We start from the raw sequence: 27,610 nt of genomic DNA on the forward strand, positions 1-27,610 counted from the left end.
GCAGGCGAAGAGTTTGACTGGAGCCACATCAGGAAAAGTCATCAGTTACTCCAAGTAAGATCTACCACATTTTATCATTAAAATTTGCATTTTTGAACACATTTTAATCTTAAATACACATTTATATAAGCATGTTTGATGATTTTTTTTAAGCCAAGAAGTGCATTGCAAAGTTCAGAGAAGCATTAAACCAAAGAATAACTGCATTCCAATCCATACATTCATCTGGCAAGCATGACTTAGGTCAGTTTGCTTAAATGCAAGGACAAAATGAAATCCTCGAGCAATGTAAGTCAAGAAGACACATATTCCTGCTTTCTGTTATAGGGAATGTTATGAGATCAGTCATTAAGAGCAGCAGAGAAATGCTATGAGTTCAACACATCCACAATGAGAAGCAATTCCCAACAGCAAGGAAACCAGTGACTAGGATGCAATAGACATGATGTACCTGTGTTTTAAACACACATGAATGACTATAACAGCTTAGACACAAGCTCTGCCCCACCTCTAATCACATGCGACATCTAGGAGCCAAAAATCTATATGGGAACCAGAGATCTAAGATGCAGAAATTACATAATTACCCTTCTGAGGGTCGATAATGAAGTTTCCCTTTTGATTCCCTCCAGTAATGCTGTAAGCAACACCATCTCCATCAGGGTCTATGGCATGAACCGTAGCTATGAGCGTGTTTGGACCTGCATCCTCCGAAACGAAACTCCGATAGCTGTCAAAGCGCATAATGTTAAGTGTGGTTACTTGGAAACAGGGTTAAAGGGAATCAAATCTCGAGTGCTAAATGCAGTGGAAAGAAAGTAAGAAAAGACATCCCATTCGCTTCCCCATTCAGGAAAAAGAAAGGGCGCTATGCAAAAGAGAAGTGTGGCCCTCCAGGTGTTAAGAACCTAAGAAATGCCTGCTGGATCAGGCCAGTGGCTCATTTAGTTCAGCATCCTATTCTCACAGCTGCCTGGGGGAAACCAGCAAGCGGGATTGGAGCACAAGAGCTTGTGTGTTATTGGATTTTAATTCCAGAATGGCCAATAGTCAGGAGTGATTGCTATCGTAGTCCAACAACATCTGGAGGGCTATGGGTTCTCCTATCCCTGATTTTTTTAAACCCCTCTGTCATAGGGCATCCTGTTGATAGGTATGCATTCTGTGTATATACATCCTTGTATTTAACAAGTCACCTGGAAGCCACAGGTGTCCAAGAGTTCCATGAAGGCGAGTGAATGGTCTCTTAGCAGGCTAGCAACTTGGGTTGGCTTATTTACAAGGCTGATTTATTTGGGAGTACGGAGCATCACACACGATGCTTCCACTCCTATGATTTGCTCACCATGCTTTAAAATACCTGAATGCCAACCTTGCTTTTTTAAACATCCATGAGGCAACTTAACTAAAATCAAAACTTAAAGGCAATAAGGGCAGCAGAAACCATTTCACAGACAGAAACACTTTTTGTGTTAAGAATTGTGTTGCATTTGAAGCAGCCGCAACAAATGCAGAGCCAGTGAAGCAAAATAAATCAACTTGTTAAAACGGGAACTTTTTGCCCAAAACATTTTCAACTCATCTGCTCTGTACTTTGGTTACAAAGAATGGACTGAAATACTGCAGCACCTGTGTAGGGAACACTGGAAAATGTTTTCCGGTGGGTGACTGTTTGGCATTTTAAACCTTCATCCCCACCATAGCAGTGTCAACCCAGCCAGCCATGATTCAGACACCAAAAATTGCGGGGGCACGCACAATCCAGCCCATGAAGGGATCTCCGTGGAACTGATCCGGCCCAGGCAAGATAAACCTTGCTGACCCCTGATCTTGAGGAAGGGGTTGGCTTATAAGGGGCCACATGAATCAATCCCAGTGGGAACAGACAGCTATTACTGGCACCCCCAAAATCTCACCTCATTCCACACAATGACCTGGGGATGATCAAACACCACCAGGATGCCGCAATCATCGCATGGAAACTCCAACATGGTACTAATCAAACAACATATGAAGCATTGACAACAACAACAACAACAACAACAACAGGCATATACTTACATTGTTTGTGAGAACCTGGGAACTTCGTCATTGATGTTTGAGAGGCGGATCCTGACCGTCGCTGTCCCAGTTCTTGGGGGCTCTCCTTTATCTACCGCCATGATTACGAATTCATACAGGTGATTAGGACGCTCATAATCCAGCTCTGTGGCTGGGAAGATGGTGCCGTGACTGGAAATGCTGAACTCTGAGCTCAGGGTGTAATAGAGGATTTCTGCATTTTCTTCAGAATCACAGTCATGGGCTGACACTGTTGGGGCAAAGGGTGGGGAGGGTAGGAGACCTTTCAGGATTTTTTGCTTGCAAAAGATTATATTCAAGGATTTAAAAACAAAAAAACCAAGATGCTGGTATAATAACAGAGTTAAGGCTACATCATGCTGGCTCTGCAAGCTCTGTGGACTGCAAGCTAGGCCTGGGGCCTTTATCAGACATGCTCCATGCTCAGCAATGAAGTTGTCCAAAGGCACAAAAGCCATGAGAGACAGTGTGGTGTAGTGGTTAGTGTCAGACTGAGACCTGGGAAAGACCAGGAATCAAATCCCCACTCAGCCAGGAAGCTCACTGGGTGGCCTTGGGCCAGTCATGGTCTCTCAGTCTAACCTACCTCAAAGGGCTGTTGTGGGGATTAAATGAGGTAGGGGGCAAAAAAAACATGCATGGCGTCTTTCGTGTAAATAAATAACAACTACATTGAGGTGGCTTCATTTGGGCAGTTGCCATATCCACAGCTGTGTGTTTTTTCCTATGTATGTGTGAAGTTGATGTAATCTTCAGCCTTCAAGATGCATATGATGAAGATGTCCTATCCAATAACACACACGGGAGGGACTGCAGAAGGACAAGAGCTGACGAAATATACAGAGGCAGAGGAAGTTGTAAGAAGAAACCTCATACAGAAATCAAACCATGGATCCATTGATTCATCGGTACAACAGAGGGAGCCAAGGGGTTAACTTCAGGGGTTGCTAAGGATCCAGCTCCTGCCATCAGCGGTTATGGGATCTGTTGGGTGACATAACCTGGAGAGCACGGCCATTGGCTGTACCTGGTCTATGCTTAACTGGTGGCAATGATGGCTCTCGAGGAGTCCAGGTGAGTCGAGGGGCAAGTCTGACAACAAAATGTGAAAATCTTTTGCAAACCTTGTAAAAGTGCAGTTGTTACAGTCACAGTTTCGGGGACGTTGTCTTTGGTGTAGATTGACTGCTGGAATTCTGGGGCACAGTCGTTCACGTCTGTGATCACAACCCAAACCTAGAAAAAGGACAAGGCAAGGGAGTGTTTAGCAGCACAAAAAGTGGATTGGTTCCTCTTGTGCGTCTGCACAGCTCACCAACTCACTGCAGCCACCCCACTGTCAAGAGGGCAGCTTCCTGGCTCCACATCCTACCACCCTGGCCACTGCTGCTACCAAGTATCTGCAGTTTGTAATGTAAGATGTTAGGATTTCTCTCAAGCTCCTCCAATATTTTTTCAGCGAGTTTCTTTTTGAAAAGTCATTTTCAAACAGGGATGGAAAAACCTGTTCAACTATAGTTCTCTCGGTTTCTCATTTTTTCCCCATTTTAGATTCAGTCCTCCATGCTTTTGCAGCACTTTCTGGATTTTTTGTAAACAAAAGTCTCATGAAAACTTACCAGTTCAGGATTCCAGCCACTCTATTCCATTTTCCCCCACCCCACCCCCACCCCCAGCCACCACACCAAATTGCACCTCACAGCCACTGGACACAGTTAGTTCTCATTGGGTTGTTGTTGTTTTTTGCTGTTGCTCCTCCCCTCATCTCTTAAGTTTGTTTGTACTTTGGCAAACCTCAGTATTTCCCCCCCCCCAGGCTGCTGGCACCTCCCTACTGTGCGTACGCAATGCTGTCCTGGCTAAATCAGCAATGGCACTCACAGCTTGGGACACTGGAAACAGAGGGAATGACTGGAGCGGAGAATTGAATGTGCATTGCTGTTAAGGGTTGCTGACCTCAACAGTGCTGCTGAGCTGTCCCTGGTTTTCTCTTGCTTGAACCAGGAGGAGGTACTGGTGCTGACCATTCTCGTAATCCAGATTTCGACTGAAGTAGATGTCCCCTGACCCCTGGTTAATGCCGAACAGGCCGTTTGGATTAGTTAAGAGGCTGTAGCTCAGGGACTTGTTTTGATGTGACAAAGCGGACACGGTCAGGAACCTGGAAAAGGTTAAAAGAAATCAACAATGAGCAGCGCAAGAGGAAGCCGCTTTCTAACATTTTCATAGGACGCCGCTCCACTTTGGAAACCGACAAAATTTTTAATATAATTATGGAACATCACATCGCATCTAGATCCATCCACACCAAGCATGTGAAGCACATCCAGCTTAAAACACACAGCTTCCCCTCCCCCCCAAAGAAAGAATCCTGGGAACTGTAGTTTCCCCCCCTCACAGAGCTACAGTTCCCAGCACCCTTAACAAACTACAATTCCCAGTATTCTTTGGGGGAAATTGTTTGCTTTAAATGTATGGTGTGAACCTACACTCAGTATGACTAAGGAACACAACCCAGGATGGAACTCCAAAAAGGTGAAGAATCAGAGCTGTGCAAGGCAAGAGCAGCACTGATTGTCCCTGGCTGAGTTTACCAGGGATGGAGAACAGGCTTGGAAGCATATAATTATAGAGCTGGAAGGGACCACAAGGGTCATCAACCCACTACAGCAATCTTTTTGCCCATAATGGGGCTTGTTCCCCAAAAGCTTATTGGTAACCAGGGGGCCCTGCTCCTGGGGACCCTGCTGTGCTCAGGGCAAAGCAGCCACCCAGCCCTGACACTGGATAGCTGTAAGGACATAAGAAGAGCCTGCTGGATCAGGCCAATGACCCATCTATTCCATCATCCTGTTTTCACAACCAGATACCTGTGGGAAACCCATGAGTAGGACCAGAGCACAAGAGCCCTCTCCCTGCCTGCCGTTTCCAGCAAGTGGTATTCAGAAGCACTGCTGCCTCCAATTGTGAAGGGCAGAACGTAGCCATCATGGCTAGTAGCCATTGAGAGGCCCCTCTCATCCATCAATGGATGTACAGCCACGGGGCATCACGCCTCCCTCTAAAGCGCCTGAAAAGAGCATACTTGACTGTTGCTGTTGTCAGAGGGTGTTTCGTGCTGTCCTTGCTGGTAACAGAACTGTGAATTAAAATTGTTTGGATCGTCACTCTTCTTTATTACGGTTTGTCATAATGTAATTGCTTTGCACTGCCTTTTATATGGCTGGGGATGTATTGTGTCTTTTTTCTTTTTCTTCCCATGCTCTCAAGCTCAATGTGTGTGGAAGATGAGGAAACAAAATGACTGGGAGGACGACGATGGAAAGCTTTCAAAAGCCATCAGGATTACTTGCTGGGAAACTGCATTAGGAATGCATTTTCGCAGCCTGCTTCATTGCAGCCTTGGTTGTTTTCTTACGCATGACAGGCTGAACAATCATGGCAAAAAAATGGGTTTTTCTTCTTGTTTTTCTTGATAACATACACACACAAAAATGACACATTATTGACTTGCAGCATAGCTCAGTTATTGTTGAAGAACTAAGTCTTCAGTTTGGCATTCAGTGCCAAATACATTGCCCTGCGTGCTATCTCTAGGGTGGTGGGGTGTGGGGAAATACTTTCAGATTTCTACACATTACCATTTCAACAGGTAAATAAGAGGCCTGCTGCTAACTCACCACTCCTAATAAGCATATAGCAACAGCAGAAGTCTTTAAGTTTGGTCTTGGGCTCAATGTCAGCTCCTTGCGAGTTGTTGTGCAAGAAAGCAGTTGATCTGTGCACCTCTCTTGGGTCTTCTGGGTCTTCCCCCAGGGATAAAGGGAGAGACCCCTTTGTATTTTACTTCCCAGTCCATTCAGACTTATGTCAAAGGGGTGGGTGGGAAAATGAGGGAGGAACGGTGGAGACATGGAGAGTGTAATCCCCTTGCAATCATTCCATTGGCGCTTGTGTCAAGCGGTGCGGGGGGGGGGACACTTCCACGCAGAAAAGAGGGCACAGGTGGGCATACACAGAGAGAGAGAGATGATATGGCAGAGAGCAACCTTGCAATGCTACAAACTCTTCCCACTAGTGGTTCCGCCTCCATACACCATTGGCTCCAGACCACAATTGACCCTTTTCATAGGAGGTCAACGGACTTTCAACAGGGGAAAAAGGTTCCCTACCCCAATTCAATATTTGGGGCTTTTTAGTACAGCCAGAATCGCCCGGGAGCATCCCTTCAAAATCTAGTTTCATGCTGGTATAATAAATGTATACACATTTCAGAAGCTGCAGACGTCCAGATGATCTTCAAGCAGATTTAGTAAAGGATCACATTCTTCCCGCAAACACCACGTGCTCGCTGTGTGCCTAATGAAGAAGCACGACTGAACAGCCGATCCCATGGTGGCCAATTTTTGGTTTTGCTTTCGAGGCAGCTTCAGCAAGAAAACATGGTTCTTAGAATGCAGGGGCAGTAAATCGGATAGTAAACCATTTAAGTTTAATCCGATAACACATGCACTAAATTATGACAGATTGTCAGATGAGCTCCAAAGTTCAGCAAAGTACACGGGAGTCTCCTAGACTTTAATGGGTCAAGCCCTACATCTGGCAGGATTGTAATAGTTCTTATCCTGAAAAGAGGATGAGTTGCTATATAGTATATCACCCCATGTGAGCAGGCAAGTACCATCCGTTGGCTCAGTTCAACGGGGAGGCCTCCAACAACCACCCAACCCATTTGCACTGACAAGGCGTCATTTGAAAGCCAGAGAAGTTCGATATATTTTAATGTTTATTATGTTCATTATGTTTTAATGTTTCCTTTTCTTTCAACAATTTATATACCGCTTTAATACCGTAGGCTCTAAACACTGTACAGTAGGGCTAAAACGATGCAATGAAGATGAAATCTGCTTAAACTAACCATAAAATTGGAATCCTGAAATCAAAAGGTCTTTTGTAGACTGCCAGAAGTTCAAAAGTCTCTTACCCAGGAGGGGCTTCCATAGAAATTGGCCCACAATACTGAACTTACAGCTCTTGCAGGATAAAAGTTATGTGTCTGAACCATGTGGGGGTCACTAATTGTGACACTTCCAAAGGCCTCATTGACTTAGCAGGGATATAACTGAGCAAAACTGACTCATTAATTGAGGGGTGGAAGGAGAATTCAGACTGAGGGGGGCATCTGCTTCTTTTGGTTTTGGCCTCTTCCCCCCTCCGCACACACACAAAATGGGGTACTATCTGTAGTATCAATGGCCTCCAGGTCAGGAGATTTACTAGGCAACAATGGCTACGCGTCAATTATTTTATTCCCCCCAGTCCCCTGGAAAAAGCGTCATTTTGGGGCTTTGTGGGAAATTAAAATGGCTGCTCAGCCAACAAGCATGAGGGGCTCAGGGTGGGCACTGGTACAAGTGGCACTTAGAATAATAGAAATGTAGTATTGGGAGGTGTACCAAGGATCATCTTGTCTAACCTTCTGCAACTTATCACAGCTCTGGGGCACAGCAGCTGCCTGGATGTGTCAACTACTGTATGTGTCTCTACTTCCAGTATTCCTGTCCCCATCTGTTTGGATTTGATATCCCGCCTTTCACTCCCCTTCAGGAGTCTCAAAGCGGCTAACATTCTCCTTTCCCTTCCTCCCCCACAACAAACACTCTGTGAGGTGAGTGGGGCTGAGAGACTTCAAAGAAGTGTGACTGGCCCAAGGTCACCCAGCAGATGCATGTGGAGGAGCGGAGACGCGAACCCAGTTCCCCAGATTACATGACTACCGCTCTTAACCACTACACCACACTGGCCACATCTGTTCCTTAGACGCAGCTCAGTTCCAGCTACAACAAAATTATGGAACTTTATTAGCTGATTTTCTGTGCCTTGAGGTTTTCCGTTTGCACTATTCAACCTTTTGATTAAACCAATCGACCTCCTGCTTGTGTTGTCTTCTGTAAGGAGTTCCCCAATTCAATATAGTAATTTAGGACTCATAATTTATTAACAAGCAGCACACATCAGCTGAACTTAAACTTTCTTTCTCTCTGATAAAGCTAACTGAAGAGGCCTGTTCTCAAAATGCCATTAAAGGTGCAGGACACATCCTTCATCACAATTTTGGCACTCACGGTTCTCCCAGTGGCAGATTTTCAGGGACGTAAACAGAGTACGACGTGTTGGCAAACTGCGGCGCTCGACGTCCAGCAACTACAGACACTGAGGCAGGGGAGCCCTGGCGTCCTGGTTTGTCAGCTGCCAGCACAGTCAGCAAATATTCCCTCTCCTTCACCAGAGGCAAACCGGTTGTTTTGATCCAGCCGGTATCTTTTTCAACTTCAAATCTGTTCTCTCCACCTGCGAAGGAGCAAAAAAACAACAATTGCGTTCGGGACCGTGGTCAACAGATTCATGTTTTGAAGTGGGTAACTGGTTTAACATTAAGCCTCACCCATGCTTTCAATCTGTTGGGGGGTGGGGCTCCTTTGGGAGGAAGGGGCTGGATAGGGACATATAACCACAGGAGCTATCTCCACCTCTTAGCTGCAAATGTTCACTTGAAGGTTCTGACAGGACCAGGAACTCGGGGTGGAAGGGGAGGAGAAATCAAGTTTCTTAACAGCTCGTAAGTGGCTCCTGGTTAGTTCAAGGAGGTAGACAGGAGTCAGCAGCAGATGGCATGGTGAGGCAAAGGCCGACATCCCAACAGATGAGTCGTGGCTTCCTTCCAGAAGGGGTGAGGTGGCAGCAAGGCCAGTGGGTCCAAATGTTCCTGCTGAGCCAATCTGCTGGGATCCTTCCCAGAGAAGCTTGAGATGCATTTAGCTACAGGTGAAACAGGTTGCACCTGGAACCTTCTGGACGCAAAGCATGTGCTCTCCAACTGACCTACAGCCCCTCCCTCTCATTCACCCCTTTGGGTGAACAAGACTCCCTCAAGTTCAGTCTGTCCTCAACCAGCCCACCAGCTGCCTGCATCCTTACTAACAATTAGTCTTGGTCAGGCTTCCTCAACCTCGGCCCTCCCGGTGTTTTTGGCCTACAACTCCCATGATCCCTAGCTAGCAGGACCAGTGGTCAGGGATGATGGGAACTGTAGTCTCTAAACATCTGGAGGGCTTGTCTTGGGGGTGGCAGTGACTGTCAGCTTCCTCTTTCTCCTCTTAGTGTTGCCCTTGTAGAACTCAGCAGGAAAGTGGAGAATACGGGGTTTCCTGTTGCATCTGCCTGTCTTTGTCTCTGGCACCACCTGCTGTTGGCCTCCCTGCTTTTTACCCTTCCGGTCCCAATGGGCACTAGTCTCCACTGTCTTTAAATAATAGTTAATTTGACCGGATTTTGATCAGAATGGTGTTGTAGAAATAAATGCCAAAAAAGCCCCACCAAGTACAGAGTGAGACAGGAAGGGGGGGAAGACACAAATCCACACAGAAACACTCCACCTGTGCTTTTAGAAGCTGCATTTACCTTCTACCAGAAAATATTCAACGGCTCCATTTTCATCCTCATCTTGATCCTTAGCCAAGAGCTTGTACACTTTTGTGCCTGCTGCAGCTTTAGGGGAAACAGTTGCTAGGTAAGGGAAAGGCTCCATGGCCCATTCAGGGACGTTGTCATTTACATCTGTCACTGTGAGGTCCAAATGCACCAGGTACCAATTCTTTCCTGTTGGTTAAGAGGGAAAAGTGTGTTAGCATGAATGGACTTCTCAAGGCAACAATAGTAGTGCTGTGAGGTTTTGGGGGGGAGGGGATGGGGGGAAGTAGGCTGCATGCCAAGACCCTTCTAACCCCTGGATCCAGCAAGTGTTTAAATATAATCCAGGCTAGCTTCCTGAGGGGGTGATCACCTGGGTGATGGGCCATTAAGTGGAACAAAGGAATAGGCTTGAGACTGGAAAATGGGTGGGACCCCTTAGGCAGAAGGACAAATCCACAGCTGAAATTTGCAGTGATTCGAGTCAAAAGAAAAGCAGCAAGCTGGAGAGAGAATCAGACCAATGCTTGGTTACTGTCTGAATCCAAGGCTAAAGCTCTCTCTTTTGCAGTTTTCACGTCTCTTCACATGTAGGTCATCTATCGAAGCATATACCATATTTTTCACTTGTTTGGTTAGCTTGTGTGACCTAACAACTGTTCGGTCGACTTTGGAGAGTTTCCTGCCATCTGTGCACAAGAAACTCATACCCTCTAATATTCCTCAAATAGGGACTTTTCTCACTTACCCACAACTGACCCTCTTCAACCCCACATTTTTTGTGTGTTTCCTCCCCCCTCAAGCATTTCCTGTCGGATGAAGAGTGAGTGCCACCAGTACCACAACAACGGGACACAGCACACAAACACACACCCCACCATCCTGAAAAATCTCCTTAATCCCAATTTTATTTTATTTTCTTCTTTGGGAGCATTATAAAAAGAAAAACACACACACCAATAAATGAATTTTAGAAAAAGATAAGATTAGACACTGAACCACAAAGCCTATTTTTTCATATAAAAAAATAGTCAGAACTCTTTGCACTTTGCTACTGCCTGGCATCCACCAAGAGCCTTTAAGAGCAGCAGAAGCTGCTGACTCTTTTCCCACTCACTCTGATCTCTGTGGTGTCTCCGCACTTGTGCAAAGAATTCGTGGCAGTTTCTGTCGCTGCTGTGGAGATGGCCAGAACTGGGCTAGTGTACATTGAAAAGGAATTCTTGATTATTACGGCTGGTGTGTGGAGCACTGTGGTGTGTGGAAATGCCCATTTATGCCCTACACAAGGGGGCCATAATGTCTCAATTGGCCCTCGAGTTGAACAGAGAACTGCTAAAACGGCCTCCGTATCTGTTGCCATCTTGAATTATTTCTCAGCGTGCTTGAAGTCTGCCGTTGCAGGAAACATTCAAAATCTGGGGGCGTGATCGCTGCTGCTGCGTTCTGGACAAATGGCGTGCAATTGCAAGCATCCTATACAGAAAGAAGCACACTCCTGGTGCACTAAAAAGAACACCCCGCTCCCTCATAGGGAGTGCTCTAAATATAAACCTTTGTCACATACCCTTTTATCTCGTAAACAGTATAATCTTCTTGTGGTACTCTTAATATCCCTGAAGCACCTCTAGGGCAAGGAGTATAATACACTTGCTTTCCTTCTCAACTACCTCCCTGCTGCCGTGGTGGGGGAAGAAAAAGAACCTATGTGGCTGGGAAGTGTATTTTTTAACTTCAAATATAGGAGTTTTACCCTTTACAGGGTCCAAAAAACCAACAGGGCATTTTGAAGTGCAGTTAACACATAACCATCTAAAAGGGTTGTGTGCACTGACAGCCAGTGTGGTGTAGTGGTTAGTGGGAGAGACCAGGGTTCAAGTCCCCACTCAGCCAAGAAGCTCACTGGGTGACCTTGGGCCAGCCACTGTCTCTCAGCCTAACCTACTTCGCAGGGTTGTTGTGACGACAAAATGGAGAGAGGGGAAACCACGTACGCCACCTTGAGCACCATGGAAGAAATGCAACAGGTGTAACAAATGAAGAGACAGGACCATGGAATCCAAAGTCCAAAACTAATTTCACCCACTGAATATCTCTTCTTTGTCCTTCTGTTTACCCGTCAGGGATCTGTACAATGTGTCACATGGTAAGAGGTCTGTCGGGATGTCTCACGACAAGGTAGCAAGTTTAGCATGTACTATCATAATCTGATGTCTATAAACAACCAGTAAGTGGATTCCGGTTAGGAAAATTCCCTGGCGCAGTGATTAACTATGCCAAGTTTCTTAGTATAGACTCCAAAGCGTTAACCTTTTATAACCCTTAAGTACTTTCTGTCCTTTCTAAAAATAAGAGTGGGATCCTCAACCACCCACCACCTCACACCAGCATCCACAGAGCTGAGCGAGTTTATGTCCATTGCACCACAATGAAACTGGTTTTTTACAAGTGTGAAGGTTAATAATAATAATAATAATTTATTATTTCTACCCCAGCCACTCTGGGCGGCTTCCAACAGAATATTAAAATACAATAATCTATTAAACATTAAAAGCTTCCCTAAACAGGGCTGCCTTCAGATATCTTCTAAAAGTCCGGTAGTTGTTCTTCTCTTTGACATCTGATGGGAGGGCGTTCCACAGGGCGGGTGCCTCTACCGAGAAGGCCCTCTGCCTGGTTCCCTGTAACTTGGCTTCTCGCAGTGAGGGAACCGCCAGAAGGCCCTCGGCACTGGACCACGATGGGGGTGGAGACGCTCCTTCAGGTATACTGAAGGTTAAACTTTGTTCAAACTTTGATAATTTTCCGTGTGGATTTGGGGACCCATAAGTAAGCAGAGAGATGCAAGACGCAGAGGGCGGGGTAGGCAGCTTGCAAAAAAAAAAAAAAACTAGTACAAAGTTGGTCCAGCCATGCAAGAAAGCTCCATCTACTTTTGCACCACTCCACTCCTATGCAAGTGTGAATTTTGCTCCTGTAGTCCATGAGCAGAGGCAGCCCATGTGGTTTCTTCCTGATGTTTTCGACTACAGCTCCCATCGTCCCTGGCTGCTGGCTATGCTGCCTGGGGCAAAGGGCATTATACATTGGCTACTGCTGTCTGACACACTCAGCAAAGCTGCGTAGGAGAGGCCAACGACCCATGGGGGGGGCGGGGAAAGCATGGGGTGAGTGTTTGAAATTAAGATCCCCATCCCACCACCACTTCAAATGCTTTCAAGCAATTTTTAGTCCGCTGGAGGACGTTTTGAAGCTCAGTCAAATGCAGAGTGTGGAGCTGGGGTTTTTGCAGCACGTTTTAAAATTGGTGAAAACCACAGGAGGGGGAGACTGTTCTTGTGCTCCGATCCTGCTGACGGGTTTCCCCAAAGGCATCTGGTTGGCCACTGTGAGAACAGGATGGGCAATTGGTCTGATCCAGCAGACCTCTTCTTACGTTCTTAAGATGGTTTAACAAAATTGATGGGATGGCATCACCATCACAGGCCCAATTCACATTGCTGTTTTGGATGTTTGAAGGCTTTCATATGTTGTTGGACTAGTGTGCTGGAAGAACCCCATCTCTTACCCATTCACTAAGAACTTTAGTTGAGGGCCCCACTACCATCTGAGGTGAGCCCAGGTTGTACTCCAAGTCTGTGTAAATAAATACTATTTTATCTGCATTTACCTTGGTGTTAATTGATCATTGCTAATTCCCTCCCTATAAGCAAGAGCGTACTAGCATTGATTAATTGGCAAGAAATATAGAGTGCAATCATCATTCTGGCAAACTTTCTGCAGATCAAGCTCAAAACCTCTTCTCCATGAATACATGTGTAAATAAGAAGAAAGGAAATCTTGGGAGCCTTCTCAGTGACAGCCCAGATGTGGAATGCACTGCCCAGAAAGGTTCAGCTTCATGGTCCTTTTTTCACCAGGCAAAAGCCTTTAAAAATAAAATCCCTAGGTTTTTTTAGATGCATTTTGAAGACTGCTGTTTTATTCTGCTTTTACAATTGTGTGACTTTCTCCCCCTTTTCTGTTGTTTTTACATTTTAGTCTTTTTGTAACCCATCCTGGGAATACGACTGAAGGGCGGTATGAAAACATTTATAAATTAATAAATAGCCTCTCCATTGATTTCGGCAGAGAGCGTGCTGAGGAGGTGGCCTCATGCCTGAAAAGGGCCCGTGGGCAGCAGCAAAACATCAGCCTACCGGAGAAAATCCTCTTGCCCCACGTTTTTCTCCTGAAATCAATGGACACCGTAGACCCCTTCAGGAATTACATACTTATTAAGCAAACACTTGTGGGGGTGAGTATGGTTGTGTAAGCTCCAGCCTCTATCAACCCCCCCCCCACACACATGCACGTTTTTAAAACTTGGTGGGGGAGGGTTCTAACATGTATAGGTAGCCTTCAGGAGCACAGGAGGGGGCCCTGCCACTTCAAAAAGTCACCCGCTAATTCACAGAAAACAGCAACAGGGATTGGAGCTATTTATGCATTTTATTATTATTATTATTATTATTATTATTATTATTATTATTCATGCATTTAATTTATACCCCACCCTTCCCCCCCCCCCATGGAGATCAGAGCAGTAGACAGATACACAGTTTAAAAACAAGAACATTCCGAAAGAGTTAGAACATTCTAAAAACAATGACAACTAAAAACAGTCTTCCATCCAGTGATCTTGGGGCTGCCAGAAACAGTGTTCTTCAGCCCCCAAATGCCTGGGTAAAGAAAAATGTTTCCAATTTTTTCCTGAAAGTTAATAATGTTGGGGGCAGGCACATCACACTAGGGCAGGGATTGTGCAAAACAGGGGAACCACCACTAAGAAGACCCTGTCCTGGGTCAGCACTAACTGGGCAGCCCCTGGGGGTGGCCCCACCACCAACAAGGTCTCACCTGTTAGTGAGGGTCCACTGTGGTTGCTACTGAGGAAGGCACTCGTTCAGGTATTTGGGTCCCAAGCCATTTAGGGCTTTCTATGCTAGCACCTGGCAGTTCACTGGCAGCCAGTGCAGGGTTTTCAGGACCAGTGGCACAAGGTCCCTTCATGCTGCCCCTCTTAGCAACCTAGTAACTGTACTCTGCACTAGCTGCAGCCGCTGGACTGTCTTCAAGGGCAGCCCCGTATAGAGCACATTACAGTTAGTCCAAGCAAAAAAATTATCTAGAGCATGGACAATTGAGGCCAGGCTATCCCGGTCCAGAAGTGGCCTCAGCTAGCCCCCTTGTCCTCACTGCCTCCCTCGAATGTTTACTTAACGTGCCTCCATTAGTTTCAATAAGCAGATTGCAAACTGTGCACAGAGGGGAACAAATTATCAAGGATTTGTGAGCAATTTGGAGGGTGGGGAAGTGTCTGCAAAGCTCCTCAAGGTCTTGCAAGCTTTTCATGGAGCCTGTTCCCAAATCCCTGGCAGTTTTCAAAGTGAACGGACAAGGTTGTTCTCCTGTTCCTAACACACAATTTGCTGGCCTGTAAATCTGCGCTTTTAAATTGGCCAGCAGGATCCAGAGCAGGCCATCCTGCCCCTCATAAACCGAGGCACAATCACACTACACTATTAAACCTGCTTATTTATTGGAATTGTTTATATATCCAGCCTTTCAGGATACGGATTCCTTCCAAGGCAGCTTGCAAGAAACATTACACTACATTTAAGACCACTACAAAGCATTGTAACAAATACAGTGATACCTTGGGTTAAGTACTTAATTCGTTCCAGAGGTCGTTCTTAACCTGAAACTGTTCTTAACCTGAAGCACCACTTTAGCTAATGGGGCCACCCTCTTCTGCCACACCGCCAGAGCACGATTTCTGTTCTCATCCTGAAGCAAAGTATTTAACACAAGGTGCTATTTCTGGGTTAGCGGAGTTTGTAACCTGAAGCATATGTAACCTGAAGCGTATGTAACCCAAGGTACCACTGTATATAAATAAAATATTAAAGTACCAAATAAAAAAGTCATCAGTACCTTTCCCACAGGGCTGTTGGTGGTAGCATGGCTGGAGAAAACTACAGCGCCCAAGATTCTTTGGCTGGGGTGCTTTATATGTATGGTGTGTATGGAACTCCTCCCACCCTCCCCTATGTGGCAATGCTGAAGTAAGAAGCCTTTTAAAGAAGATCAAGCCAGATGGGTGCAGGATATGAACACCATTCACACATTTGCAGATGTGCAGCTCTTTAATAAGATATGGTGTTACATCTTCCCATTTTATTGCATGAAAATTATCTTCTATTGCATCAGTTGGAATGGGGAAATTGGGACATTGAAACTATGTATGCAAACATGTAGATAAAAAGGTAAAGGACCCCTGGACGGTTAAGTCCAGTCAAAGGCGACTTGGGGTTGCGGCGCTCATCCTGCTTTCAGGCTGAAGGAGCAGACGTTTGTCCACAGACAGCTTTCCGGGTCATGTGGTCAGCATGACTAAACTGCTTCTGGAACGAAGGGACACCGTGACAGAAACCAGAGTGCACGGAAACACCGTTTACCTTCCCGCTGCAGCGGTACCTATTTATCTACTTGCACTGGCATGCTTTAGAACTGCTAGGTTGGCAGAGTGTGACAAAGCAATGGGAGCTCACCCCGTCATGGGGATTCGAACCACCTACCTTCTGATCAGCAAGCCCAAGAGGCTCAGTGGTTTAGACCACACACCACCTGCACCCCTACGCGAACATGTAGAACGCGAAAGCTAGAGACTCCTCAGTTGGATGGCCCCTGCACCTAGAAAAGACTACGGCCACTTGCAAATCCAGCCCCACTTCCCACAAACTTTAACGGTGACATCTCTGACTTCCTCCTGCACCACCCGCCACAGTTAAAAGAGTTGCAGCGCAGAGATTTAGACAGGGCTGCACATTTCTGTGCCGTGGCCTACAAACACGACCAGACAAGTTGTGGAAACAAATCTCACAGCACCCAGCAAAGCATAAGCCGACAAGGGCTTGCCAGAGGACTGAGGAAGCGATGAAGGGACTGACACGGACAATAATGTATAATGCATGCAGGCGAGGGCATGTGGAGGGATTTCCAAGCCACCCTTGCAGGGGAGAGAGGCTGCCTTACATTAAGCAGCACCAGCAGCTGTTCTGAAGGGTGTTCTTCGTTCATGCTGGTTAATTCAATCTGTGCTCTCAAATAATTAAAGCTCTTTAAAAAAAAAAGAACTGCAGAAATGTTTTATATTTGTTGTTAGCCACCCTGAGCCCAGTTTTTAAACCGAGAAGGGTGGGGTATAAATAAATTATTATTATTTTTATTATTAATCCTGCAGGACATCTGAGTTTGTATGCAAAACTGGCCACTGCATCAGGTATAAAGGTGGAAAGCAGAATGCTGACTTAGAACTACCCAGCAAACCACGTCCAAATTAAATTGATTATTTGATTATTTGGTTAATTGGAACCAATGATTGAAAGAACGGTTTTCCTCTCCGCACACAGCAGTCCGAAGCTGAAAGACAGAAAATGTACCCTGCTTGCAGTCCCAAAGCATCTAACAGGAGAATGCCTTCTGCTCTCTTTCTCCAAGATTTGGGAAGAGCTTCCTTTGGCCCTCCTTGTATCACATCACCACTGTTGTGAGCTCTGGCCTTCCGCCAAAGTCCACATCATTTTACTTGGGGCAGGGGAGGGAAGGAGTGGCCAGCATCCATTCCACACTGGGGTTCTTAAGCCAGCCCTGATATGCATAAACCATGTTGATATTGGGTGTGTGGGTGTGTGTGGAAAGACATGCACAAGAGTAGCAAGGGAGAGAGTAGCAGCTAGAAGTCTTGTTCGTATAAAGGATCCTACAAACACAACCAGACAAGTTGTGGAAACAAATCTCACAGCGCCCGGCAAAGCATAAGCAACATGTAATAAGTGTTAAGCAGGAGGTGTGTGGAAATGTACCCAAACGTTATATATTGCCATTGCTCTGAACACACAATTTCCCTCTTGAAAACCCTACTCTCACTTCCTGTCTCCTTTTGGGCTCAGCACACACTCCTCATTCTCACCTTCAAAGCCATCCACAGCCTTGTTACACACACACACACACACACACACACCCCTTGTATCCCAATGCAGAGAGGAAGATCAGAAGCTGCTTCATGTCTTTTCTATCACATATTACCTGAACCTTTTATCTTTTTTTGTTTTGATTTCATGTGTTTCTGTCTTGTTTTGCATTTAAATCCTGTTTATAATTCATTACTGTAAGTTACTAGTGGAAACAAAGAATCACAGAGTTGGGAGGGTGCCCCCCAAGGGTCTAGTCCAGCCCCTTGCAATGCAGGAGTCTCAACGAAATAATCCCTGGCAGATGCTCATCCAACCATTGCTTAAAAACCTCCAACCAAGGAAAGTAGTCCACTCCCCCATCCAACAGCTCTTACTGCCAGAAAGTTCTTCCTGGGGAACTTTATGTTACGGGGCAGAATACAAAGTTCATTAATGAACAGATTAAATAATCTGGGGGTGCCTGGGATTGAATCTGCATACTTCTGCATGCAAAGCAGGTGCTCTACCACTGCTCTACCACCACCCAAAGGTCTCCCCTTCCTTCAAACAGCTCCATTCTTCCTCATTTCTCCTTTTGCCAAGAACTGCATCCCACAACATCTGTGTGAGGCCATCTCACTCCTTCACTTACTCCATTTTTCACCTTTTCCAAGATGTGCAAACTCTGCCTCCATAACATCCTCCAATTTCCCCCAGTATCTGGTGCCCTTTGGATGTGGTTTGACTACAACTCTCATCAACCCTGCTCACTGGTTGGGGCTGATGGGAGTTGTGGTCCAGAACATCTGGCACCAGGTTGGGGAAGACTGCCCTAATCTAACTAAACCGAAGTACATGCATATGAAATGAATTTGCATTTTACCTCTATTTTCTCTGGCCACCATCTCCTTTAGTTCCCTCTGTTGTGTTGATTCATATACTGTAAGCAAACCGAGGGAAAGGCCTCTCCTCTTTGACTATGCAGTGCTGGTGCTCTAACAGCAAAAAAATCTTTAATAAAAGCAGTAGTAGCAATAATACTAGCCTTGGAAATCACGCTGCTGGTTCCACAAGCACCTTCTGTTCCTATTGCAGACCAGCCAGAGAAGAGCAAAGAGCGAAAAAGGTTCAGCCATGCTGAGGACTGTTGGGGCTAGTGATAGACTGGAAACATAAACATCCATCCTGCTCAAAAGTCTTTGTGTGTGCAAGCCCTAGGGCTGGGCGATATATTGACCCGTTTGAAGTCCATATCGCGATATTAGTTTCATAATTTTTGACCTGGCAATATATCACAAATCATGAGGGTGTGGGTGGGTGGGTGTGCGCGCGTGCTATGCAAAAATCACATGTACATGTACATGTGAAAAGGATCTAGGAGTCTTGGTTGACCACAAACTTGACATGAGCCAACAGTGTGACGCGGCAGCTTAAAAAGCCAATGCAATTCTGGGCTGCATCAATAGGAGTATAGCATCTAGATCAAGGGAAGTAATAGTGCCACTGTATTCTGCTCTGGTCAGACCTCACCTGGAGTACTGTGTCCAGTTCTGGGCGCCACAGTTCAAAAAGGACACTGACAAACTGGAACATGTCCAGAGGAGGGCAACCAAAATGGTCAAAGGCCTGGAAACGATGCCTTATGAGGAACGGCTAAGGGAGCTGGGCATGTTTAGCCTGGAGAAGAAGAGGTTAAGGGGTGATATGATAGCCATGTTCAAATATATAAAAGGATGTCACATAGAGGAGGGAGAAAGGTTGTTTTCTGCTGCTCCAGAGAAGCGGACACGGAGCAATGGTTCCAAACTACAAGAAAGAAGATTCCACCTAAACATTAGGAAGAACTTCATGACAGTAAGAGCTGTTCAACAGTGGAATTTCCTGCCAAGGAGTGTGGTGGAGTCTCCTTCTTTGGAGGTCTTTAAGCAGAGGCTTGACAACCATATGTCAGGAGTGCTCTGATGGTGTTTCCTGCTTGGCAGGGGGTTGGACTCGATGGCCCTTGTGGTCTCTTCCAACTCTATGATTCTATGATCACAATGCAGGAAATGCATGAAGCCTGCATTGCTCCATCCTTATTTCAGACATCGTGATAGATCGGTATATCACTATATTTAACTGGTCATATATCATGATGTTGAAAACCAGAAATTGCCCAGCCCTAGCAAGCCCTGAAAGCATGCTTACCAATGTCAGTTGCTACATGATGCTTATCACACACCACAGCCTATTTTCATTAATCTACCCACATAACAATATGGATCATTTATTAGTGGGTTCCAAGTGCATCAAGGAGTTAATGTTGAATTCTATCCAGGTGGTGCTTCTAAGTGCTGTACTCTAAATTTTATTCGTGTGTGTGTGTGTGTGTGTGTGTGTGTGCACAGACACACACACGAGAATGTGATAAAGCTCCCTCTTAGCGACCCAGCTGAGGAAGGTCAGAAGTCACCTTTTGTTTGGAATTTATTCTAGTACATTGTTTTCAAGTGGCTTTTAAAAATGTCATCACTGGAGCAAAATGAGTCCCCTTTCACACTGGGGGGATAGAAGAACTTTATCAAACAAACAAGATTAAGTTTGACCCCTGAACTACAGCACACAGACTTCGGGACTATGACAACAAAGTGTCAAATCAAAAAGGGTGTTTTTAGCCTATGGGGCATCATTTCCCCCCCATTCCTGCTCTCAAGGATCTTCAGGACCATGACGACTGCTAAGTTCTGCTGGCAGAAAACTTGAGAGAGAGAGAAACGGAAATATTTTTTTAAAAAACAAGATGAGTTTGACCTTTTATTTCTGTTGCCAAAGGACAGAAATTTGTCATCTCCCACCCGCACCCGGTTTCTTTGCAACAAACAGAATGCTTGCTATGAATCTGAACGGCTGGCACAAAGCATGCATGTTTTGAGTTATTACTCTGGCTTGAAGGTCTATAATTATTGATGACAGCTGATCTTTCTTGTCCAAGCTAATTTTGCTGCAGTGTTGGGATTCTCGTACCGCTGCACAGCCTGGGTTCTGCAACAGACTCTCACCCACACAGAAAATGCAGTGTCAGGTAGGAACTAGACAGGATAGCCAACGTAGCTCCTGCTGCAAGAGAACCACAGTCCTGGATCCCTACCTCACTGGTAACTTCCAGTAATAGAAAATGCACAGCAAAATAAACTACTGGACTCTCTCCCACAGGAAGCCATGATGGCAGCCAACTTGGGTGGCTAACAAGATGCCCCATGAGCAAAACCCAAGCACAAGAGCAGTCTCTCGTCCTGTGGTTTCTAGAAACTGGCATAAAGCAAGTTATGAAGTAGTTTCTATCTAATTTATTGCATGAAAGTAGGCTGCCATAGGAGTATTTATCAAGATACAATGCACAAAAAGAGTATTTCCATACTAGCTAGACTATTTGGATTCTCCAAATGCATCATGCAAGTGTACCCAGCAGTAAATCCAAACAAGGTTAATGAAACCTACTCTCAGGTACATTTACACAGCATTTCAGATTAGTTCCAATCACTTTGACAAAGCAAGTTTTTATTTGAATCTAAGTAACATGTTTAGATCACACCTTTCCTTGGACAGGGTCATGAACAGTGGTTCAGTCTCCAAACCAAGGGGCAGTCAGATAGATCATCAGGAGGACCAACGGCACAAGCAATGGGCATCCTGAACCCAGGCTCAGATCCCAACCTGGAACTTCAGCCCATCAGCTGAGAGATCTTCAACCAGAGATCCTTGAATTGGGAGTCCCAAAGATAACAAACCATGGACCAGATTCTTCTGAGGGACCAACCCCATAATGGGAGTCAACAGAGAGGTGAGCAAGTGATAAGCTCCAGGCCAGAGGTCTGCTCCTGTAAAGCCTTCACCACTCAGGAACAGGGTTGAACAGGGGTGGCGGAGAAACACACAGGGGGAGGACATAAGGGATGAGGAATCTGGGATCCTCCAGAACTCCATCAGCCCCAGAAAATAAGGTCAAATATGATGGGAGCTGGAGTTCAACAGCAGCTGGAAAGCCACAGGTTTTCCGTGCCTGATATAAGGGCTCAGTTGAGTCCAAGGCCAGGGGTTCCCAAAATGTATTCTGCAGATCACTAGAGTCCTGTGAACTTCAGGTGCTCCGTAGCATATCTCTAAAAATGCAATCAAAAATCATACACATCTAGCACAGTGCATTACAATTGCTACAACAGGCAGAAAAACTGAGTGATCTAACCAAGACCTTCACTGAATTTCAAGTGGTTCATGGGCCAAAAAAAGGTGGGGAGAATCACTGCCCTCAGCATCAGAGCATTTGAGTACATTGGCTGCTTAGAACTATCCAAGGTCCTGAAACTCCTGCCTGGCCTTATCTACCACCCTAATAGATAGATTACCTGTACAGTGGTAAAGGTAAAGGTAAAGGGACCCCTGACCATTAGGTCCACTCGTGGCCGACTCTGGGGTTGCAGCGCTCATCTCGCTTTATTGGCCGAGAGAGCCGGCGTACAGCTTCCGAGTCATGTGGCCAGCATTGACTTAGCCCATTCTGGCAAACCAGAGCAGTGCATGGAAACGCCGTTTACCTTCCCGCCGGAGCGGTACCTATTTATCTACTTGCACTTTGACGTGCTTTCAAACTGCTAGGTTGGCAGGAGAAGGGACCGAGCAACCGTCACGGGAATACAAACCACCAAACTTCTGATCAGCAAGTCCTAGGCTCTGTGGTTTAACCCACAGCGCCACCTGCATCCCAGTACAGTGGTACCTCTGGTTAAGTACTTAATTCATTCCGGAGGTCTGTTCTTAACCTGAAACAGTTCTTAACCTGAAGCACTACTTTAGCTAATGGGGTCTCCCACTGCTGCCACGCTGTCGGAGCACGATTTCTGTTCTCATCCTGAAGCAAAGTTCTTAACCCGAGGTATTATTTCTGGGTTAGAGGAGTCTGTAAGCTGAAGCAGATGTAACCTGAAGCGTATGTAACCCGAGGTACCACTGTAAATGGACCAACCCTCTCCACTTCCCTTGAGATCCTTTCCTAGGCCCCTGGGCTCCTTCTTGCTGTCAGATCAAGTAGCTGAAACCAGATACTAACTAACCCCCTCTCAGTCTCAACCCACTGAATCTTGGCCTCTGCGACAAGTGGCATCAACACTCTGGCCTCCTGTGTGACCAAGAGGCAGGAGAGCCACAGGAAATAGTACCGTGTTTACTCCACACCATAATGAAGCTATAAATCCAGAGAGCAGTAGTTACTACAGTTTTACTACCAGAGCTAACAATGCCAAGAGCAAACAGGAACAGGAATAAATAATGTTTCTTATTTGTAGTAGGCTAATAAGAGGACCTTTAAGTTACAGGCAAAGCATGGATGAAGAGAAGCCACGGGCTTACAGTGAGTTAGGGGCAAATCAGAAAGAGTCCAGCTGCTGTATCAGACCAAGGCCTATCTAATCCAGCATCCCTGCTTCCTACAGCAGGATCCCTTTGGGAAGTACACAAGCAGAGCACGAGAGCGATAGCACTTTCCCGCTGTTGCTACCCGGTGGCTGGCATTCAGAAGCCTCCAGTCTTGCAGGTAGCACATGGTCATCAGGACTAGGTGCCCTAATTCATGCAACCTTTAGACCCCATGTCGTGCAGCCTGTATCAAACCAGAGTGTCCTGGGCATGCAAACCCCTATTTATTTATCTATTCATATCTCATATTGCAATATAAAAACATTCTCAGGGAAGCAAACGGAACAAACCAAACAGGAAACAATAAACACAGCAGTAATAAAACACCGATATATTTATAAATATGAATATTGAGCCAGGCAACAAGAAGTATCTCATTGGAGTTCAAGAACAAATGTCAGCCGAACAAAAACACTCAAGGAAAGGATGGAGAAAGGGGGGCAGGTCTAGGATGAGGGGAAGTGGCTGTGCAGTAGGTGAAGTCTGGGGAAGTCCCAGGAGGATAATCCTTTCTCCACAGCAAAGTGTCTTGGGGCCTGCTAGGAAGAAAAGGGAGAAAATAAGGGACCAGAATTCGTCCATTTCTGATCGCTTCAGCTGTTTTGCATATAAGACAAAGGTAACGTTTTCGGAAGTTTTTTGGGGTATGGTGGTGAGGGAATCATGACTTCAAATCAGCAATAAGTATTCCAATCGTATAACTGATTAAACTCATCCGGGGTGGGGGGGAGCTCTCTTTAATAGGTTAATTGCTGTTTCCACAGTCCCAGAGTTTAGAATTTGCCTCTAGACATGTCAATGCACTATGACAAATTATTAAAGATGTTGTCTGTCTTCAAAAGCCAACGTATTTTCAGACTTCTGATTTCATTAGCCTTGTACCAGTTTAGCCTCCTCCCAAATAAAATTGCTATGAATGTTTCATAAAAAAGATTTCCTTTTATATATCAGGAATACTCAAAGTCATTATAAATATAAGCTTCTGTGTATCAGTATAAAGTGGGGGGGATGACAGCCTCATTGATTTAATAGGGGGAAACGGACAACACAGAATATTTTAGTCGAGTGAACATGTATTCACAATGAGAAACGACTAGCAGTCTCGAACCCAGCATTGCTCTGGAATTCAAAGAAACAAACAAACAAAAAAGATCAGTGCGGCTCTGAAATCAGTGGTTAAAATCAGTGCAGCTTTAAAGGTTCCATCTGCCATCTTGATTCAAATGGCGCCCACTTGTATACAAACACAGACAAAAGCCTGCTCCTTGATCTCAAGAACTATCATGCAAAATTTGGTCACAATATCTTAAGAGGCATCTGAACAGACAAACAACTTTCCAAAATATACACAGCAAATAATGTCAGTCTAAAAAAGCCAATGTATTTTCAGACTTCTGATTTCATTAGTCTTCTACCAGTTAAGCTTTCTACTCTTTTTTTAAAAAAAAATGCTACAAATGCTTTATAAAAGATTTTCTTTTATAAATCGGGAACACTCAAGTCAGTATAAATAAAAGCTTCTGCGCATCAATATAAATTAGGGCAAAATGACAATCTCACTGATTTTAATGGGGGGGAAACCTGACAATACAGAGCATTTTCCTTGAGTGAACATGTCTTCACAATTATAAACTATATTCCGCCTTCTTTTATTTAAGTGAGGGAAGAGGTATTGTATTACTATGATTAAACAATAATGGCTGAGAAGTCAGGTTGATCCTGGCATTTTTAGGTCATTTCAATTCTTCTTGTTTTTATTTTAAGGATTATAAAGGCAACCAAAGTCTTACAAGTCTCCCAGTCAACATTTCTAGCCAAATGCAACATTTACAGCACATCAACAAATTTACTTTTTTAATAGTATGTTATTCACAGTCATCTGTCAATGTTTGTTCTTGCATCAACTGTATGGAATAAAGAAGTTTTACGTAAAAGGTTTCCATTAGACATCCCTGCCGAGTATATTTAATATGCATGCTGCAGTTTAGATTTTTAAATGTGATTAGTAAATGGCTCTCAAGTCCAACTATTTCATCTGCTTTAACAAATTTGGAAATTGTAATGTGTGGCTCACAATGCCAAAGTCGCAGGTTTCATCCTCATTCGGCCACCTGCATATTCCTCCACTGCAGGGGGTTGGACTAGGTGACTCTTGGTGCCCCTTCCAGCTGTATGGTTCTATGAGTCTATGGATGTTTCCTCACTAGGCAAATGATGCTTCTTTCCACCGTGATGGCTACCAGCAACTCAGCAGAGCTAAGGAGTAGTGGGCTGAGATTACAATGTGGTAGGGGCAGAGGGAAAGATGTAAATATCCGAGAGACTGCCTCCTTCCCTACAGATCTTTGTGGTGTTTGACAAATTCATGGAACAGAGGGTCACTGATGTCTACAGCCAGCATGGTGTAGTGGTTAAGAGTGGTAGACTCATAATCTGGTGAACCGGGTTCGCATCTCCACTCCTCCACATGCAGCTGCTGGGTGACCTTGGGCTAGTCACACTTCTTTGAAGTCTCTCAGCCTCACTCACCTCATAGAGGGTTTGTTGTGGGGGAGGAAGGGAAAGGAGATTGTGAGCCGCTTTGAGACTCCTTCGGGTAGTGATAAAGCAGGATATCAAATCCAAACTCTTCTTCTTCTAATGCTCGGCCTCTACAGTTGGAGGTAGCTGTGCTTCTGAATACCAGTTGCTGGAAACCACAGGGAGGAGGGGAGAGGCCTCTTGTGCTCTAATCCTGCTTGCTGGTTTTGCACAGGCAACTGTTTGGCCACTGTGAGAACAGGATGCTGGATTTGATGAGACATTGGCCTGATCCCTTAGGAGGCCATCTTGGTAGTTCCACCACCCTCAAGAGGTTCGGGTGTGTGTAACTGGGGAGAGGGCCTTCCCAGTGGCAGCCCCAAAATTGTGAAGCTCCCTCCCCACAGGATGGGGCCTGGCAATCTCCAGCTTTTGGGGAACACACTTTGCCCTGGCCTTTGACATGTGAGGTGTGTGTTTTGGGGACCCATCCTATTCCTGTGACTTGGTTCATCTGTTTAATACTGGATGTTAAATTTCTGTAACCCACTCTGGTATCAGCAGGTGAAGGGAAGGTAATAAACTTATGTCCCACTCCTTTCAAAAGTGGGGAGACAACAACAACAACAACAACAACAACTGTACAGTCAAACAAGCAAGGTCAATACTTCTTAATAGACCAGCTGAGAGTCGAAGTCAAATGGCGTGAGGAAAACTGCTTTCACGTCCAGGCAAATGATAAAATAAACAAATAAGAGTGAGGCATGGGACTCATGGGAGTGGGGTAGGGGTGGGAGAAAGGACAAGTATATAAGGGGAACTTTTGCTTGAATATGAAGAAAGACCGATCCACCAGGACTACTGCAATGAATGAGAATGCTGCATGCGCATTCCAACAGCTACCAGTTCCTGCTCCAAAACCTTAAAAGGAAAACAATGTACACTTGTCAGCTGCAGAAATCCAGGCTGACAGTGACTGATTTTCGCTCTCAAGTCCTGTGCTCTGCTCATTCATAAAACATAAAGCCTTCCGAAGAAATAAAGGCAGGCCCTGCTCTTTTCCCAGGCAGCTTACCTTTCACTCGTCGTAGGTAAAATAATTTCACTTTGTCACGTCCCTGCTCTTTACTCTCCCGTCTTGCTTTTAAAACCCGAAGTGCTTAAAAATAAACTAGAAGCTAAAAGCAAACGGGAAAATATTGCTAGACGGGAAAACCCCCAAATCCCAAACGTCTCAGAATTTAGAGGCAGCTCGCAGCGCCGAAAGTTTTCAGGCTTCAGGCAACGTTCAGTGAATCAGATACTGTGCTCATCTCCTTGCAGAGGCTCCGCTTAGAAGGGAGGGAAACAACTCACTGAAAAACTCACTGCTCATTATTTGCCCATTTAATCCAAAATCATTACTCCCGGCAACAGGTCTCCATCACCTCCTACCCTAACCTTTTAGCTGCAGATGACCAAACCCGAGACCTTCTGAGCGGAAAGCATGTGCCTTGCCATGAAGCTCCAGCTCCTGTTCTCGGTTTACTACTGTAAAATAGCAGGTAAAAGGTAAAGGTAAAGGACCCCTGATAGTTAAGTCCAGTCGCAGTTTCCAGGTCATGTAGCCTTCATGACTAAGCCGCTTCTGGCGCAATGGAACACCGAAACCAGAGCAGCACACAGAAACGCTGTTTACCATCCCGCCAGAGTGGTACCTATTTATCTACTTGCACTTTTTGGCGTGCTTTCGAACTGCTAGGTTGGCAGAAGCTGGGACCAAGCAACGGGAGCTCACCCCATCACGGGGATTCAAACCGCCGACCTTCTGATCGGCAAGCCCAAGAGGCTCAGTGGTTTAGACCACAGCGCCACAGGTAAGCAGGCCTATTGACTATACATAGGCCTGCCATTATGAGAAACAAGATGCGAGACTTAATAAGACCTTTGGTGTGATCAAGCAAGGCTTTCCTCAGGGGTCTCCTCTTTGCTTCCATCTCCACTGCCAAATGCAGCAACAACCTCTGCTGATGCAGTAGAGCAATGATTCCCAAATGCACACAGCGGACGCAGGATGGCTTCCACAACAACCCTTCAGTCCAGGCAAGGCCATG

At 45.4% G+C, this 27,610-nt stretch overlaps 1 protein-coding gene across 1 annotated transcript in view; it reads right to left on the reverse strand.

The window, feature by feature from the left end:
- The window catches only part of LOC128420317 (neural-cadherin-like), a 92,950-nt gene that overhangs the window by 52,940 nt on the left and 12,400 nt on the right, over positions 1–27,610 (reverse strand). Inside the window, exons 2-7 of the mRNA XM_053401925.1 lie at positions 9,544–9,741; positions 8,208–8,433; positions 4,039–4,243; positions 3,207–3,318; positions 2,062–2,311; positions 588–730 (exon numbers count right to left, since the gene is read on the reverse strand). Of these exons, the coding sequence (XP_053257900.1) occupies positions 588–730; positions 2,062–2,311; positions 3,207–3,318; positions 4,039–4,243; positions 8,208–8,433; positions 9,544–9,741 (1,134 nt within the window). The remainder of the gene's footprint in view (positions 1–587; positions 731–2,061; positions 2,312–3,206; positions 3,319–4,038; positions 4,244–8,207; positions 8,434–9,543; positions 9,742–27,610) is intronic.

The sequence above is a fragment of the Podarcis raffonei genome, chromosome 8, assembly GCF_027172205.1.
Source record: "Podarcis raffonei isolate rPodRaf1 chromosome 8, rPodRaf1.pri, whole genome shotgun sequence".
NCBI lineage: Eukaryota > Metazoa > Chordata > Lepidosauria > Squamata > Lacertidae > Podarcis > Podarcis raffonei.